Raw genomic sequence first — 20377 nt, 5'->3', positions numbered from 1 at the left:
TGAGAGCAATTACACAAATTGCTCTATAAATGCATGTTTATTGATAGAATCTATGCACTTACTAATTTTTATTAGGACTGAGTTGCTTTCATTGTTTTAGAACCATATGGAGAAAAAAACTCAATATATTTTTTATATAGCATTTTTTTGAAGACCCTGAAGGAAAGATTGAATTACCACCATCGTTGAAAATTTATTCCTGGAAACGTCCACAGGATTTTTTAATTAATCGGGTAAGAAATATTTTCACTATCAAACAAAATACAGGTTAGCTGTAGGTTATAATATCCTAGTTATGAAAATTCTCATTTTTAAAACAATGCAGGGTAAATTTTTCCCATAAATTTTTCAGTAAGAAAAAGGAATTACTTTTTGGCATTTAATCGAAATAAATGTTTATCAGCATAGTTTAATATCACTTGTACTGGTTCCCAAGAGAATATTGAAATTTTGTTTAGAGTCTTGAGTTTTCTTCCTTTCTACATGATATCAAAGGAGAGCCTAAAATATGTGGGAAGTTATTCTTTAATTTCTGACTGACAGAATTTCCGTTTAGTGCTGCTTAGCGGGAACTTATTATGTGGCCCAAAGTTCTGTTTACTATCGTGTTTATTAGCATTAATTTTCTAGCCCAGGAGATTTGCACTTTGCTCTCTGCATTCCAGGTATTCTTGAAGCATTTTCCAAGGGCCATCTTCATTTCTGGACTCGATGCTCAGGAACTTGAGTCACATTGACTGGGATTACGAGAGAACATCCTTTTAAATAGCACTATGTACATGAAAACTTTAGATCCACTGGTCTGTCTTCTTAACAGCCATGTTAGTTTGAATATATTTGCTGTTTCCAAGGGCCTAATTATCACCAGTTCCTTTTTTTCCTTTATGAATCTCCTATCATTTTCATTTAATGCATGGAAAACCAGTAGGCTAAAATAGTTTAGTGCTAATCAAATGGTTGTAAAGGAGCTGATTCTTCCGTTTATTATAGAATCCATTGAATCTCAATTTCACACAAAGTGATTTTATTCCTAAAATTTTTAGCCTTTATAAGCACTGCTACTATTGCAAGAAAATACAATTTATCCACCATATTTCCAATTACCATTACTAGCTGAGAAAGATAATCCTAAATTCAAAGATATTTAGTAAAATGAAAAAATAAGGTATATTTCAACAGAATATTTATTGAATGCCTACTTGTGAGATATTTTAAATAAATCAAATGTATATGAACATGTCTTTAAATTACTTATAATGTTAGATAATATTGGCATGAAGAATATAAATTCTTTGGTGTTAATATAGTGCACTTAATAATAGTGTATTAGTAATAATATTCAGGCTCTGTGCAATGGAAGTGCAGAGTTTACATTCCATGCAAATAAAGGATATTAAGTCCCTGAAGTGAGTGTTTCAAATGTGAATAAGTAGGAAAGTTTTACACCACCTTTTTCTTTTTAACATACCTTAGTTCTGAGAGATAATACTTGTATTATAAGTAAATTCATCCACTGTTTTTTTTTAAAAGATTTTATTTTTTATTTGTTTGACAGAGAGAGACACAGCGAGAGAGGGAACACAAGCAGGGGGAGTAGGGGAGGGAGAAGCAGGCTTCCCGCGGAGCAGGGAGCCCGATGCGGGGCTCGATCCCAGCACGCTGGGATCCTGACGTAAGCCGAAGGCAGACATTTAACGACTGAGCCACCCAGGCGCCCCAAATTCATCCATTGTTGATGATGATGACACTTCTCCCTACCTTTATCGTGTAATGTTGCTGCCCATCTCAACACCTCTGTTCTGTGCTGGCTCTTTCTCTTTATCTTGTGCACGGACTTCCCCCTGAAGTATGGACCAGAGCAGCCACAGCTGAAAGTCTAGCTAACTAGGATAGTCTTAGAATAGTGTTTTTCAAGTTTTAATGTCTAGATCCACGGTGGCAAGTACATTTTACATTGAAACTCATTAAATGTGGGCATATAAAAAGCTTACACAAAAACTTTGCAAAACAATAATGACTTTTCTGTGTGATTTACTCTATTCTACTCTAAGCCAAAGATGAAGTCAGAGGACATGATTTAAGTCAGAGAGAAGCTAAATTACGAAAAAATTTAAAAGCCTGGATTTAAGATATCAGAATCAACTTAGATTATACAACTGAGGAGGTTAATAAACCCTGACTACTGAGGGAATGATCAGATTTATTTATTTCTGAGAATCAGGTATTGATGGTTCAGGTCCTTGAGTGATGATTATATTGAATAGATGTAAGATGTCCGAAGATGTATTCTGTCTCAAGTACAGGTATAGGGAACAGAGACCTCCGTAGAGACTTCTATCTTAATATTTGCTGTCTTTTACACACCATCAGTTTCTATTTTATATTTGTTGGCAGGCAACTATTAAATTTCACTCCTCAAATTTTAGTTATTCAGTATTTATTTAATCCATAATCAATTTTAATGTTCGTTGGCACTTGCTGAAGAGTATGGGCATTTTATTTTTTTATTTTTTAAAGATTTTATTTATATGACAGAAAGGTTCACAGCGAGAGAGGGAACACAAGCAAGGGGAGTGGGAGAGGGAGAAGCAGGCTTCCCGCCGAGCAGGGAGCTGGATGCGCGGCTTGATCCCAGGACCCCGGGATCATGACCCGAGCCAAAAGCAGATGCTTAACGACTGAGCCACCCAGGTGCCCCGAGTATGGGCATTTTAGAAGTGCAATTAGCCAAACCAGAATTTAAAATATACATTTTTGTATAAAATATTTTATATAATACATATATGTAACTTATTATGATCATAAATTATAAACTGAGTCAAGTCAGGCCTTCAGGGTAGTTTGGAGTTAATTTTTCTCGGACATAAAGAAATATTTTATTGAGTTTTCAAGATGCTAGTTATACATGTAATTGAGAATAGCTGAAGGCATTAGTTTCCATGAAAATCTATTTTATTAATGAAAACCACATTTATGTTAATTTGATATGTTAAGCATATAAGCTCAATATGAATTGTAACAAATTTTTAAAAACTGTTATAAATCATATTTTCCCTTATTATATTTATTCCTTAGTGGTCTAAATATATAAAAGCATCTCTAGATATATACCAATTAAATAATGACCATCAGAGGATTTTTTTAAAAGATAAGAGGATTTGAAATTGGGCAAGATTTTAAAAAGCTGTCATACCTAATATTTTTTATCAAAGGGATGAAGATATTTTTCCTGCTAGCATGTGTTAACTAAGCTTCAGGTTTAACTTGAAAGGTTAATTTAAATTTCAAGTCATTTTTTAAACTCTCAGATTGTGTGTATATGCATGCTGAGATCATCTGCCTATATTATATCTTACAACATTTCATTTGTATATGAAAATGCTGTGTTTGATAGGCATTACATTATTAAGTGAATGTCACCCATAGCTCTAACAGGGTTATCTTATGGAATAATGAGATTTATTTATTTTTTTTTCTTTTAATTCCTCTGGTTGTGAGAAATGAGATCAGATTTGACTTGTTTATATCACATGCAACTATATTTCATTCAGCTACATTTCCTTTATTTTTCCTAATGAGTAATATCTCTTTTTACACATATTTTTAATTTCAGGCTCCAGTAGTTGTGAAAAATGAAATCCTGTTTGACTTGTTTTCAGCAAATGAACATTTACTCTGCAGTGAGGTATGTAGGGAAGTTTTAACTGAAGCCTGATTGCAGAATACCTTCCAGACCTGCCTAAAACAGTTCCCAGACCGTCAATTTCAGTTCTCCCTTGCTCACCTCTAAGTTTTGGTATAACTCAGTATTTTATAAGCCACACATTCTAAGAGGAAGAGAAGCCTCTTAAGTTGAGTTTAATGGGCAAATGGTGGGAAAATGTTAGCCATTAACATTGCTGTGCCCCTATTCTCCTGCCCTTAGACCCAGAGTAGCTGGGATCTCACGATCTGGGCATTTCTTCTCTTGATGCACGTGCCTAGCAATTGACATTAAGCTGCTTGGAACTTGCTCTGCACGGTGCTCAAGGGCAGGGTGTCCTGATGTTGTTTGACATGCTAATGCAGGGAAAATCTCACCTAAACACTTCCACCTTTCTACCCTGGGTTTTCTCCATCAGAAGTAGACCTGTTCCACTCCTCTAAGGCGGTTATATCAGAAGTAGGGCATTTTTTTAAAAAATTATTTTCTCCCAGAAAAAAAATCTGACCCAGTCAGAATTAATAGTCATTATTGATTCTGACCAATATTAAAGTCAAAACATTTCTTTCTTCAACCAGTGATTAGTATAATGTTATTTCTGAATTGTTTTATACTTTGTATTTTAGTCTAAAATATGCTTATTTTATGATCCAAAGCATGCACAGACTTCAACTTTTCATTTTTTAAGGAAGCATAAAATATTCTATAGCAAAATCCCAGATATACATACAGAAAGATACTTGATTTACCTTTCTTTTTCAACTAAACTAAACCTAAAGAAATGTCCTATATAATGTAAATTAAGGAAAACATAAATCTTATAAGGTTAGCCTCAAGTATTTAATCTTCTTATAAACTAGGCAGTTAAATACGAAATGATTATTTCAGAAAATCCTATAATACTAAGGGTAATGTCTTTACTTAAAACCCACTGTGACCCAGAGATTTTTTATACATTGTTTCTATTCCCTATAAAATGCTGGAAAATAGATAGCATAATCTGCATTTTACAGACTGCATTACATAAACTGCAATTTAGAGATGGTGAAATGACATGCCCCAGAGCAGAAGGATCTGAAGGAAGATTCAAATCCTGGTCTCTGTTTCCTCTCGGAAGCTTAACTCCCCACTGCGCCTTGCAGCCTGTTGAAAACTCTGCAAGTGGGAATTTTACTTAGAGCACTTCTGCACCTACAGATTGGCATATGAAATATGAGACTTAGAGGATATTTAAACGTGTGTGCAATTTTAATTCTTTCTCATATCGCATTCCTTGTCTAGCTGATCCTATTGACATAAAAGAGATCATTTTCTTCTCAAACTTCTCAACTTTTATAGAGGGGTAGCTTAATCATTTATAAAAAGTTAATTCCAAAATAAAATTACCCCAGCTCTCAGAAGCATTCATTCTCTCTCTCTCTCTTTCTGTGTCTCTCTCACACACACACACACACACACACACACACACACACACACACACAGCTGAAATGAAGGTCAGTGTCAAATGGAGGTCAATGTTAAACCACTGACAGTTTACTCTGGAAACAGCTCTTAGCTGAGTGTTTAATGCTAAGTCTTTTTAGCCTGTATTGTGACTATATTTCCTGACAACAAAGACAAGAACTATGACTTTATTCTGTAGGTCAGAAATCAAAATGTGGAGCATATTACATGTAGAATTTAATATGAAAAAGTAGATTGGAAATAGGTTTTCGACTGGTTTCCCGCCTAAATTACAGTACCAACAATGGAAGAGCAACTGATTAACACTAATGGCTTTTGTCTCTAGCTGATGAGATGGATTATCAGCGAAATCTATGCAGTGTGGAAGATATTCAATGGAGCTACTTTGAACAATTATTTTAAAGGGAATGCAGGGGAACCTCCTCCTCTCAACTGGAAGCCCTGGGAACACATCTACTCTCTGTGCAAGGCTGTGAAAGGTCACATGCCTTTATTCAATAACTATGGAAAGTATGTTGTGAAACTTTACTGGATGGTAAGTAAGTTCACATTCATGCACATTAAAATTCGTCTGTCCTTTGTATTGAAATATATTTGTCTTACACGCTGTTACCTAGGCTAATACAAGATCATGCAGTTTATACAGGACATCAATTGTGCAGTCACTGGGAAGATATGTCCTACACGTGTAATTTGGGATCAATAACAAACATCGTTGTTTGTCCTGAGACCCCAGTCTCACATGCTTTTTACAATGGTGTTGCTTGGACCATGGAGGGGTGGTCCTCTGCTATCTCTGTCCTCTCAGGCAGTTGGGCTGTGTGGGCAGGTGGATGCCCGGGGCTCTCTTACTTCCTCCTTTCTCTGTGGTGTGGGATGGGGTCTTGAGCAGAGGGAGTGCTTGAGCATGGTCCATTCTTTCTCTCCTGGTATTTGCTGCTCCTGAGGGGCCCAGTCCCACCCAGTCTTTGCCCTAAACTTGAGATTTGTACTCATGTTAGCAAATCTTACCTTGACAAAAAGTTTTTGCTTCTGCCTGAAAGGGAGCAAATGGGATAGTAGAAATAGAGAATTAAAAATCCCCTAGTTAATAAGGCAAAGTAGGCTCATACCACACTTAGCAACACTAGACTATGAAACACCTTTGAGTTTTTGTTGGTGGAATGGTCTTTCTAAAGGCCCAGACTCATAGGCAGGGCCAGCTACATTATTTGCAGAGCCCCTTGTTAAAAAAATTATTAGGAATGTCAATATGGTGATAGCAGCACTTAAAAAAAAAAAAAAAAGCATAGGGTCCTTCTAAGTGTGAGGTTCCCCGTGACTGTACAGGTTCCACACCCATGAAGCTGGTCCTGGTCACTATGGAAGAATATTCTTGAACATTTGAGGGTGTGGGGAAGTGTGAAAAGTTAATCATCCCATTCTATGTTTCTAAAATTATGACTCTCCCCAGTGAGCCAGAGTCATCCATCTTTCCTGGGATGGGGAATGCTAAAAGGCCAGCCCTTAGGAATTAATGGGATCATTACAGCAGAAGGTAAAAGTGAAGAAGGTAATATTAGCCACTGATCTCTAATATAGGATTTTTGGTGGTTTGATGTTCAGTGCAAGACAATAGACTTTGAAAGTCAAAATTTTGCGAGGAGAGAAAATGACTTCCTAAATGTCTTTATCTTCCTTGGTTACAGGAGGCAGATTTGGCAGACGAGAGTTCAAAGTTTTAATGTGCACCAAGGAATGAGAGTGAGGATATGGTGTTAAGAAGGTGGATGCACCGTGCATATGTGGACATGGTTGAGGGATTACAGAGTGAAGGCAAACACAGGAAGAGGGAGGAGGCCAAATGCCTGGGTCTTTGCCCCCTCCCCCATTTCCCATACATTTGCTTACACTTGAGGTGGGAGTGAGTTCAAAATTATTAAGTATTACAAAGCAGCATCAGTGGAATATTAAACCAGCCCTGTTAGTTTCTCTTTCTCTGCTTCCTGACATCCTTCCTTCTTCGCAAATTTCCTTTTGGACAGAGGCCAACATTTATTAACACTTCATTCCGTTTTACAAAGAAACTGTGATTTATTTCTCTTTAACAGTACTGATTCCTCATAAGCCCAAACCCACTTGGATTCAGAATTCAAAAAAAATATTTACTCTAATTTGAAATTTCATTCTGAACCCATCATTTAAGGAGTCTAGATAAGAGAGCCCTGGGGAAAAGAGGGGCCGCATGTCCAGTGGCTTCTTCTGGTTCCTCACTGCTCTCACCTGAGGAATGGCTTGTGGGGACTGCTGCTAAGCTGTTGAGCACTGAGATACAACATGTTCCAGATGAATTATTTTTGTAGGCAATTTGTTGGCGCTCGTGGCTGAAGTGCAAGGCCATATTCTTGCTCACTGAGATTGAGAGAAAGCTTTATTGACTCTCGGCATTTCTAGATCCACTTATTGGTCCCCACGGACCCTTCAGGGTCCCTTGCACACAGAGGCAAAGGGACCACATGCCTCAAGATAATAGACACCAAACCATGCCATGGAAAAAATACAGATGAAGATAAAATATGGTAGTTATGTAGACGAACCTAGCAAAAGTCCTGACGAGGAGTAGATTTTCAACACTATTAGTATCTTACCTTCTTCCATTTATTCCTTCCTTTACTCTTTCCCATTGCTATTACCTTCCACTATGAAAGCCATCCTATCAGATCCCTCCTCTTTCCGCCTCTCATTAGAGCCAGGGGAAAAGCGTGTGATCAGCTTACCAGGTGCTTACTTGCTCAACAACCATTCTTAGGTGAGGATGTAAAAATGGAGGGGACACACAGAGATGGTGACAAGGCTGTGTCCCCTGCTCCTGCAACATGGCCTTGCTGTGTGTCCTTTGCCAAACGTACTTAGTTCCTGCCAAGTTCTGATGCACAGTCCTCTAGCATCCCATCAAATCTGTACATCCCTTACATACCTCTTGAATTACCTATACTTTACCTACTTATAAAACAGTTTATTTAAAGTTTTGTTATGGAGTTGCAAGTGTTCTCTTGTGTGTTGCAGATAACCACATAATGTGGGTGTAGAAGTGCTTTGAAATTTGTCTTTTAACCTTACATCTTCCACCCAACTGAGACTTGTAATTTTTATGTAGTTGATTAGGGCATTATTTTTCTTTACTGAGTCTAGGACGTATATGTTATTTAAAGTTAGGTATCACTATCTTGGGGCACCTGGGTGGCTCAGTCGTTAAGCGTCTGCCTTTGGCTCAGGTCATGATCCCAGGGTCTGGGATCGAGCCCCGCATCGGGCTCCCTGCTCGGCGGGAGCCTGCTTCTCCCTCTCCCACTCCCCCTGCTTGTGTTCCCTCTCTTGCTGTGTCTCTCTCTGTCAAATACATAAATAAAATCTTTAAAAAAAATAAATAAATTTAGATATCACTATCTCAAGAATATAAAAAATGTTTCCCCTTATTTTATCTACTATTTCAGGCTTTTAAAAAAAAATATTTGGGCCTTTGATTTATCTACTGCAAGAAATAAAGACCTGGTTTATTTTTTATTTTAAGGCTCAGCTAATTGCCCTAAGATTATATATTGAATATTGCACTTTTTGTCCACTAATTTTAAAAACCACTTTGATCATACACTACATTCTAACATGGACTTGTCTTTGTTTCTGGACTCGATTTCCTTCTGCTATTTTTCTTGTCCTTTTTTGTTTGTTTGAGAGAGAGAGTGTGTGGGAGGAGGGGCAAAGGAAGAGCATGAGAGAGAATCCCAAGCAGGCTCCACGCCCAGTGCAGAGCCTGACGCGGGGCTTGATCCCACAACCCTGAGATCATGACCTGAGCTGAAATCAGAGTTGGACACTCAACCGACTGAGCCACCCAGGTGCCCCTTTTCTTGTCCTTCTTAAATATCATATTGCTTTAGTTGTTATGAATTTATTGTTTTGATTTTTTAGAACAAGATCAGCCTAATATTCTTTTGCTTCAATATTTTCTTGGCATACAGGCTTTTTGGATAAACATTATTATTGGTATTTATCTTTGAACACATTTATAATTATGTATCCTTTATTTTTCTCTATAAAAGGGTTTAGTGCTTATCATCCTGCTGCACCCTCTCCTCTCTTGAGTCTTTTATTTTGATTCATCTTTCATTCAGCTGGAATATGCATTCCAGAATTTTATTCACTTAGAATATATATCCTGCATATTTTGGGTAATTTTAAATATCGAGGTCTATTTTCCTTTATATATGATTGTTATATGAATGATAATCTGCTTACATATGGAATACTTGGACAATACTTTTTTGTTTTGAACCCAACAGCCAATGCCTGAGTATCTTCTGGTTTTAGTGTTAAAAACACCCATTCTGAAGCCTTTACTCTACACCATATCTGAAACCCTAACACTTTATCTGACCTGTCCCTGCTTCATTTTTCTCTAGAGCACCGAGTATGGAGCATCCCATGCCCCATCCTCTTAGTGAATTCATTAGTGTATGCAAAAATATATAAGAAGCTATAGCCCTCTAGATGCTTTCCACACTTTCCACAGCTCTCTGTTTTCCACAGAGGCTGCACCAATTTACATTCCCACCAACAGTGAACAAGGGTTTCTTTTTCTCGACATCCTCTCCAACACATGCTATTTCTTGTCTTTTTTATTTTAGCCATTCTGCCATGTGTAAAGTGATATTTCATTGTGGTTTTGGTTTGCATTTGGTTTAGCATCTTTTCACGTGTCTGTTGACCCGTATGTATTCTTTGGAAAAATGTCTATTTCGATTCCCTGTCAATTTCTAATTGGAATATTTGTTTTTTGGTATCGACTCATATAAATTCTTTATATGTCTTGAATATTAACTCCTTATTGTATATATCATTTGTAACTATCTTCTCCCATTCAGTATGTTGTCTTTTTTTAAGGCTTTGTCTTCTGTGCAAAGCTTTTTATTTTGGTGTGGTCCCATAGTTTATTTTTGCTTCTGTCTCACTTGCCTTAGGGGACATATCTAGAAAAATGTTTCTACAGCTGATCTCAGAGAAATTTTTTTTAACGATTTTATTTATTTATTTGACAGAGAGAGAGAGAGAGGCAGGAGAGAGAGAACACAAGCAGGGGGAGTGGGAGAGGGAGAAGCAGGCTTCCCGCGGAGCGGGGAGCCCGATGCGGGGCTCAATCCCAGGACCCTGGGATCATGACCTGAGCCGAAGGCAGACGCTTAACGACTGAGCCACCCAGGCGCCCCTGATATCAGAGAAATTACTGCCTATGTTTTCTTCTGGAAGTTTTATAAATTCAGGTCTCACATTTAATCCATTTTGAGGCCTTTCATCCATTTAGAGTTTATTTTTGTGTACGGTGTAAGAAAGTGGTCCCATGTCATTCTTTTGCATGTAGTTGTCCAGTTTTCCCAGCACCATTTGTTGAAGACACTGTCCTTTCCCCATTATGTATTTTTGCCTCCTCCTTTGTCGTAGATTAACTGACCATATAAACATGGGTTTATTTCTGGGCTATTTGTTTCATTGATCTGTAGGTCTATTTTTGTGCCAGTACCATACTGCTTTGACTACTAAGGATTGTAGTATACCTGAAATCTTGGATTGTGATACCTCCAGCTTTGTTCTTCTTTCTCAAGATTGCTTTGGCTATTTTGGGTCTTTTGTGGTTCCCTACAAATTTTACTATTATTTATACTAGTTCTGTGAAAAGTGTTGCTGGTATTTTGATAGGGATTACATTGACTCTGTAGATTGTTTTGGGTAAGAAGGACATTTTAACAAAATTAATTCTTATAATCTGTGAGCATGGAATATCTTTCCATTTGCATCATTTTCAATTTCTTTCATCAATATTTTAAAGTTTTCAGAGTACAGGTCTTTCACCTCCCTCGTTAAGTCTATTCCTAGGTATTTTATTCTTTTTGGTGTAATTGTAAATGGGATTGTTGTCTTAATTTCTCTTTCTGCTACTTCATTATTAGTGTATAGAAACACACTGATTTTTATATATTAATTTTGTATCCTGCAAGTTTACTGAATTTATTCATTACTTCTAATAGTTTTGTAGTGAAATCTTTAGGATTTTCTATGTATAGTATCATGTAATCTGCAAATACAACTCCAGTTCCTTTTGTAAGGTAGATACACAAGCCGGATTACAATACTCTCCTGCTAGTTTTCCCCTACTTTGGTCTATTATTTAAAATTGGAATTGTAGTCCTTGAAAGGATATAGAATACCGATAACAGTGATAATAAATAGGCAGATAGATGCAATTTTTACAGGACAACAAACAAGGACTTTGCTGTCTCAGAGACCACATTCATGTGCTAGAGAGATGGTACCTGGTTTTCTGGTTGGTAGAAATTTGTTCTCTCAGGGCTAGGGGCAAAAATTTTTACCTGTTTCTACCTAATTCCCAGGTGGTAGGGCTGAGTCAACATCTGTGTGCATGACAGGTGTAGTAAAGAATTAGAAGAGATTCTTTCTGACAAGATAAACATTTTCTTTTTCTTTTTTAAAATCTCTTTCCAGACATACACAATTTAATTTTTGATTTTTCCTTCTAATTCTAGTTCAGTATTTATATGTCTATCCTTTGTTTTTCACTTCAAATATTTAAGAAACATATTCATAACAATAAGTTCTGTTACCTTCTACTGCTTGATACAGTATAAGGAGCTGGACACATCTTGGTTCTACATATTTTCCTTGCCATGTCACATCTCCTACACCTTGAGTGTTCTTCTCCTTGCTGTTTTTTTTTTTCCTTTTTTGACTCCAATTTCTTGATGCTTGCTCACCTTTTTGTTATTGGACATTGATTTTCCTTCTCTGCCTTATTGCATATATATGTTCTCACGCTTTCCTGCTGTCCCTCCAAACATTTATCTTAATCATTCTCTGAAGTTAAACCAACCTGTCAGAAACTCTCCACCTGACGTTTAAGGTGCAGATTTTTACACCAGCATTCATTTTTCCCATGAAAGTATTTCTACTATTTCCAGTTTGGATTCTAAGGACCTAGCATCAAGGTTCTTTGACATCAGTCAGACAAATACTTGTTGAGTAGCATAAAGAACAGTGTTATAAAACAGAGAAGTTCCTCTCTTCTTTCACCTGGAAGTGGTATTGCCACTCCTGGGGCCACCTGCAGCCGGGTCAGGTACTTTCCGATTTCAGCATTCCTCTGGCTCCTTGATAGAGGCAATTAAGTGAGCGCTTTCCACTCAAAACATGTATTGCTCTTGGCAGCCTTGCTGTGAGTGTCCTGGTGCTTTCATCTGTCTCTGAATAAACAGGGAAAACACACACATTGGGACCAAAAATTTTCTCCAGCTGCCATCAATCTATTGATATAAAAAAAGTGTTAGCTTTTGTTTCTGATAGACCCTTACATTTTTAAGCACAGAATTATTGTCAAATTCAGAGTTTCTTAGACAGTAAGGTGCAGAAAACCACCAGTACCAGCACTACCTTTTTGGCTTCCCGAGCCCCAGCCCAGACCCCCCTGAGACAGTCTCTGGCCAAATCCTGCACTCCAGCATTTGAAACAAACTCTCTCCCGCCCAGTGATATTTTTGTTCTTTAAACTTGAACAACAGTGTTTTCAAGATATAGACCATGACAAATTATTTTTCTATCATTAAATTACTTTTTCCAAAATAGAAATGTTTTTGTTATTTCATTATCATTAACATTGTAAACGCTTTTAGTAAAATAAGTTCAAACATTATTAAAATGTTCAAAGTGGAGGGGGCACCTGGGTAGCTCAGTTGTTAAGTGTCTGCCTTCAGCTCAGGTCATGATCCCAGGGTCCTGGGATCGAGCCTCACGTCGGACTCCCTGCTCAGCGGGAAGCCAGCTTCTCCCTCTCCACCTGCTTGTGTTCCCTCTCTCGCTATCTCTCTCTGTCAAATAAATAAATAAAATCTTTAAAAAAAATGTTCAAAGTGGAGAATGAAAATTCATTATGATCCTGCCTACATAGACAATCACAATAAATGACTGATGTGTATCTTCCTAAACTTTTTTCTTTTAAATATATGTAAACCTACTATATATAATTTATAGCAACAATGGGATGGTACTTCTTGTTCTGTAATGTATTTTTTCCCTAACTATGGGCATTATTTATGCTAATATACATATTGATCTACCTTGTACTCCTTTGTTCAAATGTAACAATAACCATACATATTTTGTTAATTTCATCTTGACATTTAGATTATGACAACAGTGTTTTACCAATACCAATTCTGTAAAATAGCATCTTTGTGTATATATTTTTGCCCGCTTATAGGACTATTTTTTCTGGGATTTCTACATGTGGAATTACTCAATTATATACAAACTCTTAAGTTTTATAAGTATATCCAAGTTACTCTTACATTTTAATTTGTGTGCAATTTACATTTGATATAATTGGGATTTAAGTCTGTCATTTTATTATTTGTATACTCTGTTACTTCTGTTATTTACTTATTTTTTTGGTATCTGTTTCCCTTTTCCTGTGTGTTTCTTGAACATTCTTTGGGATTCCATTTTGAGTTATCTCTAGTCTTTAGTATATCTCTATGTATTACTTTTTTTCTTAGTGGTTGCTCTAGGGATTAAAATATACATGCTTAGCTTATCACAGTCCAGTAATAGCATTTTGCCACTTAGATCGGAAATATAGATACTTTACCACCATTTGGGACCCTCTATCCCCCTCCCTTTATAGCATAGCTATCTAGATATTTTCTTTATACCTATTCAGAACCTGCTCATAAGTGTTGCTTTTAAATGTCAAATATAATTTTTACAGCTCAAGAGGCAAAGAATACTTTATTGTATTTAGCCATACATATGTTTATATTTTTCTTTGCTCTTTCTTCATTTCTGATGTCCTCAGATTTCTTCCATTTCCTTTTTTTTTTTTTTTTTTTTTTAAGAATTTCCTTTCACCATCATTTTTGGGGCCAGTCTTCTGGTAGTAAATTATCTTAACTTTTTTTTTTTAAATTTTTTTAAAGGTTTATTTATTTATTTCAGTGAGTGAGAGTTCAAGGGGGAGGGGAGAGAGAAGAAGGAGAGAGAAGCTCAAGCAGATTCCATGCTGAACACAGAACACGACTTGGCGCTAGATCTCACAACCCTGAGATCAGACTTGAGCTGAAACCAAGAGTCAGACACTTAACCGACTGGGCCACCCAGATGCCCCTTGTCTGAAAATGTTTTATTTCACCCTTATTCCTAACGGATATTTTCACTGGTACAGTGTTGTGGGTTGGCAGGCCTTTTTTCTCAGCATTGACAACTAGTTGGATATTTCCTTCTGGCTTCTGTGGTTTCTGAAGAGCAATCCAGTGTTCTTTTCTCACTAGCTGTTTTAAGGCTTTTTTCTTTGTCTTGGATTTTCAGAATTTGAATGTGATGTGTCTGGGTGTAGATTTCTTTGAGATTATCCTCTTTGGGATATTCTGAGCTCCCTGAAACTGTAGAGTCATGTCTTATGACAAATTTGGAAAGCTTTCAGCCATTATTCATTTAAATATTTTTTCAGACTCCCATTCCTTTTTTTTCTCATTTCTGGGGACTCCGTTGACACGCATGTTATATCTTCATTCATAGTCTCACAGATCTTTGAGGTTCATATCATTTAAAAACATCTACTTTTCCTTGTTGTTCATAATTTTTTCTTTTCTTTTCTTTTTTAAAGATTTTATTTATTTATTTGACAGAGAGAGACACACAGAGAGAGGGAACACAAGCAGGGGGAGTGGGAGAGGGAGAAGCAGGCTTCCCGCCAAGCAGGGAGCCTGATGTGGGGCTCGATCCCAGGACCCTGGGATCATGACCTGAGCTGAAGGCAGACGCTTAACCACTGAGCCACCCAGGTGCCCCTGTTGTTCATAATTTTTATTGAACTAACTTCCAGTTCACTAATTTCTTTGTCATTTGCATCCTGTTTTGATCTTTCCCTATGAAGGTTTTATTTAAGTTCAAAATTTCCGGTTGTTTCCTCTTTCATATTTTTTATTTCTTTGCTGAGATATTCTATTTTTTATTTGTTTCAAGAGTATTCATAATTGCTTCCTGGGGCATTCTTATGACATCAGCTTTAAATATCTTAACTAAAAATTCCAAATTCCCCGTCCTTTTGGTATTGCGGTCTGTTGACTGTATTTTCTCACTTTCTCATTGAAATTTAGATATTCCTGGTTTTTGCATGATGAGTAATTTTGGACAGTTTCCTGGATATTTTTAGCATTCTATGACTGTTTTCTAATTAAATTTTTTATTTTAGCACATAGTCAACCTGTTTAGATTCAGAGTACACATCCTGGCTCACTTCTGTGGGCTGTGTTTCAAATGTTAATTTAGTTTACAAAGCCTGTGCAATGCTACTTGGCTCTGCCACTCTTGTTTGTTAACCAGATGGATAAGACTCTGTCCCACAGTATCCTGAGCACCCCCTGAGGAAGGGAAGTGTACTGCCTCATTCCTGCCTGGGTAGAGTGTGGAAATAAGGGTTCCTCCAACAGGCTCTACTAATGCAGAAAGCACTTCCTCTTTACTGCAGGAGGAAGATGGGAGTCCTAGTTCTGCCCACTGACTCCACTGGGGAGAGAAACCACCTTGTTTGCTTGAGGACAGGCCAGAAGTCCACCTTCAGGCCCTGTATGGAAGGGGTACCACCTGTTACTGCGGTGAAGGTGGGGGAGTGCAGTCAGGGCTCTGTCCTCTCTATATAATTACGCTCATTCAGGTATTTGCTCAAATCTCTGTCCCTGATCTTTTGTAATTGTGATTGATGCGATTAATTAAAAAGCATTTTTTTATTATCCCTTTAGCATAGTCATAGGAGGAAGAGGATATAAATTTATGTAGCCATTTAGTTATCTTGACCTAGAATTCAAGTGTGGGAGATACTGAAATTTGAACACGACTGCATTCTAAAGTAACTTGGTAATTTATATTTATATTAATAAAGGAGGCATCCTTCTTCATAAGCATGCTAAGTAATAAAACATTTTGGTAGTCATTTAAAATTATGTGGTGTTAACACAGTAAACTCAGTAAAAACTGCCCAATATACGTCATTTACATGCAGTTAAAAAAAAGTTGTTTCAGTATTCTATGATAAGGACTAAAATAAATAAATTCAATGTTCTATGATGACATCTCATATATAATATTTATATTATATATTTATATATTATATTATGTATTCATATATAATATATTTTTTAAAGATTTTTTTTTATTTGAGAGAGAGACTGAGCACGAGTGAGGGGAACTCTGCCTCAGCAGAGGGAGGGGAACAAGCAGACTCCCCTCTGAGCAGGGAGCCCCACATGTGGCTCCCAGGACCCTGAGATCATGACCTGAGCCAAAGGCAAAACCCTTAATCTACAGAACCACCCAGGTGCCCCTGTATACATATAATTTAATTTCTTCATAAACTTTAAAGAAGCAACCCAACCTACGTATTAATATCAAAGAATCATAAAAATTCCTAAGAAAATTGTTATGTCTAGTTAAATTATGTTTTAGATATGTAATATTGAACACTTATCCCAGTTATTTTTCATAATAGCTTTTTTGAGATGCAATCACATATCATGCAGTTCATCTGTTTAGACCGTACATTAGCAATCAAGCATTCTCAATTGAAATATGTTATTGGTCAGCCGGAAGCAGATGATAGTTATTGAACTGGTTTAACTTAAGTTCCTATGTTCGCTTAAAACTTTTCCTTCATAGGGATCCGTTGGTTCCTTCCAAAACTTTTTTTTGAAAATTAAAGTGTAGAATAGGAATGGTTATTATTATTTTTTTTTATTGTGGTAAAATATACATGATGTAATATCTAGTGTTTGACCATTAAAAATGTACAATTCAGAGGCATTACATATTTTTACAAGGTTGTACAACCATCAAGAGTATCTCCTTCTACAACTTCTTCATCATCCCAAACAGAAACTCTGTATGTACCTATTAAACAGTAATTTTTCATCTCCCTCTTCTCCCAGTCCCTGGTAACCTCTATCATGTCTTTTTTCTCTGCAAATTTGCTTTTTTTTTTAAAGATATTTTTTATTTATTTGACAGAGAGAGACACAGCGAGAGCGGGAACACAAGCAGGGGGAGTGGGAGAGGGAGAAGCAGGCTTCCTGCTGAGCAGGGAGCCAGATGCGGGGCTTGATCCCAGGACCCTGGGACCATGACCTGAGCCGAAGGCAGACGCTTAACGACTGAGCCACCCAGGCGCCCCTCTGCAAATTTGCTTTTTTCCAGATATGTCATATAAGTAGAAGTATACAATATTTGTCCTTTTGTATCTGACTTATTTCATTGGGTATTCTTTTGGGTCATATCATTTGAAATTAGAAGAGAGAGTGGCTAAACACCTGTGCCTTAACCCTGTCTTGCCCTATATCCTCCATTAGGGAAGAAAGAAAGACATGCAACATGAGTTCAGAGTTACACGTGCCATGCAAAGAAACCATGTTTCACCCTATTGCTCCTATCTGCTTGGGAAAAGTAGACTGTTCTTTGAATCTTTAGTTCAGATGTTACCTTCTTGGGACGATTTCCACAACCATATTTGTCACACCTTCTTTTCCAGTCCTAGAACACTTTGAACATATTGTGTTTGATATTGTTTGCATATGTGCCTTCCCTCACTAGACTGTAAGCAATGCAATGGTTTAGGCCATGTATTTTGCAGATCTTTAGGTTCACAATGTTTGCGTTACTGCTGAAAATATTTCTTGGGCAAAAGAATAAATCCATGATAAAATTTTGCATGTAAAACCAAAATTAAAAAAATATATAGTTTTTTGACTTCATAATCATTAGTGTTATCATTTGTCTTAAACTTTTAATTGTGAAGTAATATGTATACAGGAAAATAAATCATGATTTTATTAAATAAAGTATTAATTAACTTCATGTTAAGAAATAGATCTTTAATTAGGAGTAGAAGCAATCTGGTAATTGGAAGTTTAATATCACTGAGTCTAGCAGGATAAACAATAATTACTTATATTTGGAGAATTTGTATTATGACTATATTGAGTTATTTAATTATGGCCAAACTTATCCATGGCCATATAATGTTTTGGTTCTGCTATTTGAAACACTTTGACTACATTATGTAGGATAGGGCACCCAAGAATGTGTTTACAAGACATCAGAAATAGTGACACTGTTGATATAGATAGGGATGTGCTGACATTAAATAAAACAATCAACTCAAATTCTCAGCCACAGAAGTATTGAAAACCAGTATGCCAGGCTTTTAGATGTAAGAAGCTAAGGTAAAATTAAAAAACAGTAAAGAGTCACATCAGTGATGTACAACAATGGATGAGAGAAAATAATGTAAGTCACTGATGCATTCCTTTCTTCTCTTGTTTAGGGTTGCTGGAGAAAGATTACTATTGATGACTTTTTGCCTTTTGATGAAGACAACAATCTATTGCTTCCAGCCACAACCTATGAATTTGAACTCTGGCCAATGCTTCTGTGTAAAGCTATCATTAAACTGGCAAATATTGAGTATGTAGAAGGAAGAATGATCACTCACTTATATAAAAACAAAAAAACAACAAACAGCTATACATCTATCACGAGATATATCACAAGATATAGTGCATATCTTTATTTTTAAAAATCAATTTAAAGGAGTTTTCTTTCCAAACGATGTAAATGTTCTGATATAAAAATGAATATGCCAAAACCACTAATTTGAAATATTGGGTTAGCCAGCAATAAGACAATATTCCCCCCAAGAGAAAATACTCAAAAATTATTCTATATCCAATGCTTTCTTAGGATGAATGGCAAGTAATCCTGAAAAATAATGTTTCAGCTTAGTGTGAGAAAGTTGTTTTGTAGGGGGAAATATTGGTTCATCTAAATGCCAAATAATATATCCTGGAATCCAGTTCAAGTTTTAGTTCTGTATATGCAGCAATAATTTACTAATCTTGAAAACCTGAACTCTTCTGAGGGATGTCAATATGTTCCTCATATTTTTGGTAACATTGGTCCCTTTTAACACATTCGTGATGAAAACTACTCATATTTGCTTCAATACTCTTTTTTTTTTAAAAAAAGATTTTATTATTTATTTATTTGACAGAGAGAGACAGCAAGAGAGGGTGTGGGAGAGGGAGAAGCAGGTTTCCCGCTGAGCAGGGAGCCCTATGCAGGGCTCGATCCCAGGACCCTGGGGATCATGACCTGAGCCAAAGGCAAACGCTTAACGACTGAGCCACCCAGGCGCCCCTTGCTTCAATACTCTTGTGAAATCTGCTTGCGTCTTCCATTCCTGCATGTCTTGTGTATCAACGTATATGAGACATGTCTTCCATGTTCATTCTCTTGGCTTCCACCTATGGAGACCCTAGGTCAATCCATCCCCACCCTAGCCAAGCAAAAATAGTTTAGATGCTTAAGTTGCAAAGGCGTGGCAACTTCATATCATTGCTCAGTGGGAGAATTCTCACATACACTGCACTGGCTTGAATTTGATACCCTTCACCTTCCTGCAGGGTGTGACAGCACCTCATTCTCAATGGAACACCCACATGCTCTAACAGAGATCACTTTAGCCCTTGTCTCAGAGCTCAGCCTCCACCCCTTCAGGAAACACACCCTTGTCCGTCAGAAGCCCGCTCTGCTTTTTGTGGATTTTCTTTGGTCTCCCCTTCCTTTTTTTTCCCCAAGGCTTTACAACAAAACCAGCCACTCCTACCGCCATCCTTATCATCTCTCTTTTCTCTCACCAACGCTCAATTTTTGTTTGGAATTTGTTTCACCCAGCTCACAACTCTTAATTTCAATGATTTTTTTAAAAAGAACTTAGCCCAGATCTTTTTAGGTAGCTGAATAGTACTAAGTATTCATACTGGTGACAGCTATGTTTGTTTGTTTTGAAAGAAAATAACATTCCTCTTGTTCCTAATTCTCAGACCTAACTTGAAGTTCTGAGAATTAGAGCTGAAGTAACATCAGTGAAGTGTTAAAACTGTGACCTGGAAAACTGGAGTGGCATTTTGTATTTCTTAAAGCTACAGTTCCATAGAATCTTATAGCAACCTAAGAAATAAGATTATTGTTATTTTAAAAAATAGATAAATCTAGCATGGTAATAAAGGACCAGACTAAATGTAAGACATTTCTGAGGCTTTCTAGTGAACACTGAGACTGTGT

At 36.8% G+C, this 20377-nt stretch overlaps 1 protein-coding gene across 1 annotated transcript in view; it reads left to right on the top strand.

The window, feature by feature from the left end:
* Positions 1-20377, top strand: part of ADGB (androglobin) — a 158614-nt gene that overhangs the window by 31828 nt on the left and 106409 nt on the right. Inside the window, exons 3-6 of the mRNA XM_088023849.1 lie at positions 141-233; positions 3614-3685; positions 5493-5702; positions 18579-18718. Of these exons, the coding sequence (XP_087879975.1) occupies positions 141-233; positions 3614-3685; positions 5493-5702; positions 18579-18718 (515 nt within the window). The remainder of the gene's footprint in view (positions 1-140; positions 234-3613; positions 3686-5492; positions 5703-18578; positions 18719-20377) is intronic.

The sequence above is a fragment of the Eumetopias jubatus genome, unplaced genomic scaffold (assembly GCF_037043125.1).
Source record: "Eumetopias jubatus isolate StellerSeaLion01/CBP00866 unplaced genomic scaffold, mEumJub1_p1.0 scaffold_6, whole genome shotgun sequence".
Taxonomy (NCBI): Eukaryota; Metazoa; Chordata; class Mammalia; order Carnivora; family Otariidae; genus Eumetopias; species Eumetopias jubatus.
Note: the sequence above shows the minus strand (reverse complement) of the source record. Positions and strands in the feature narration are given on the sequence as shown.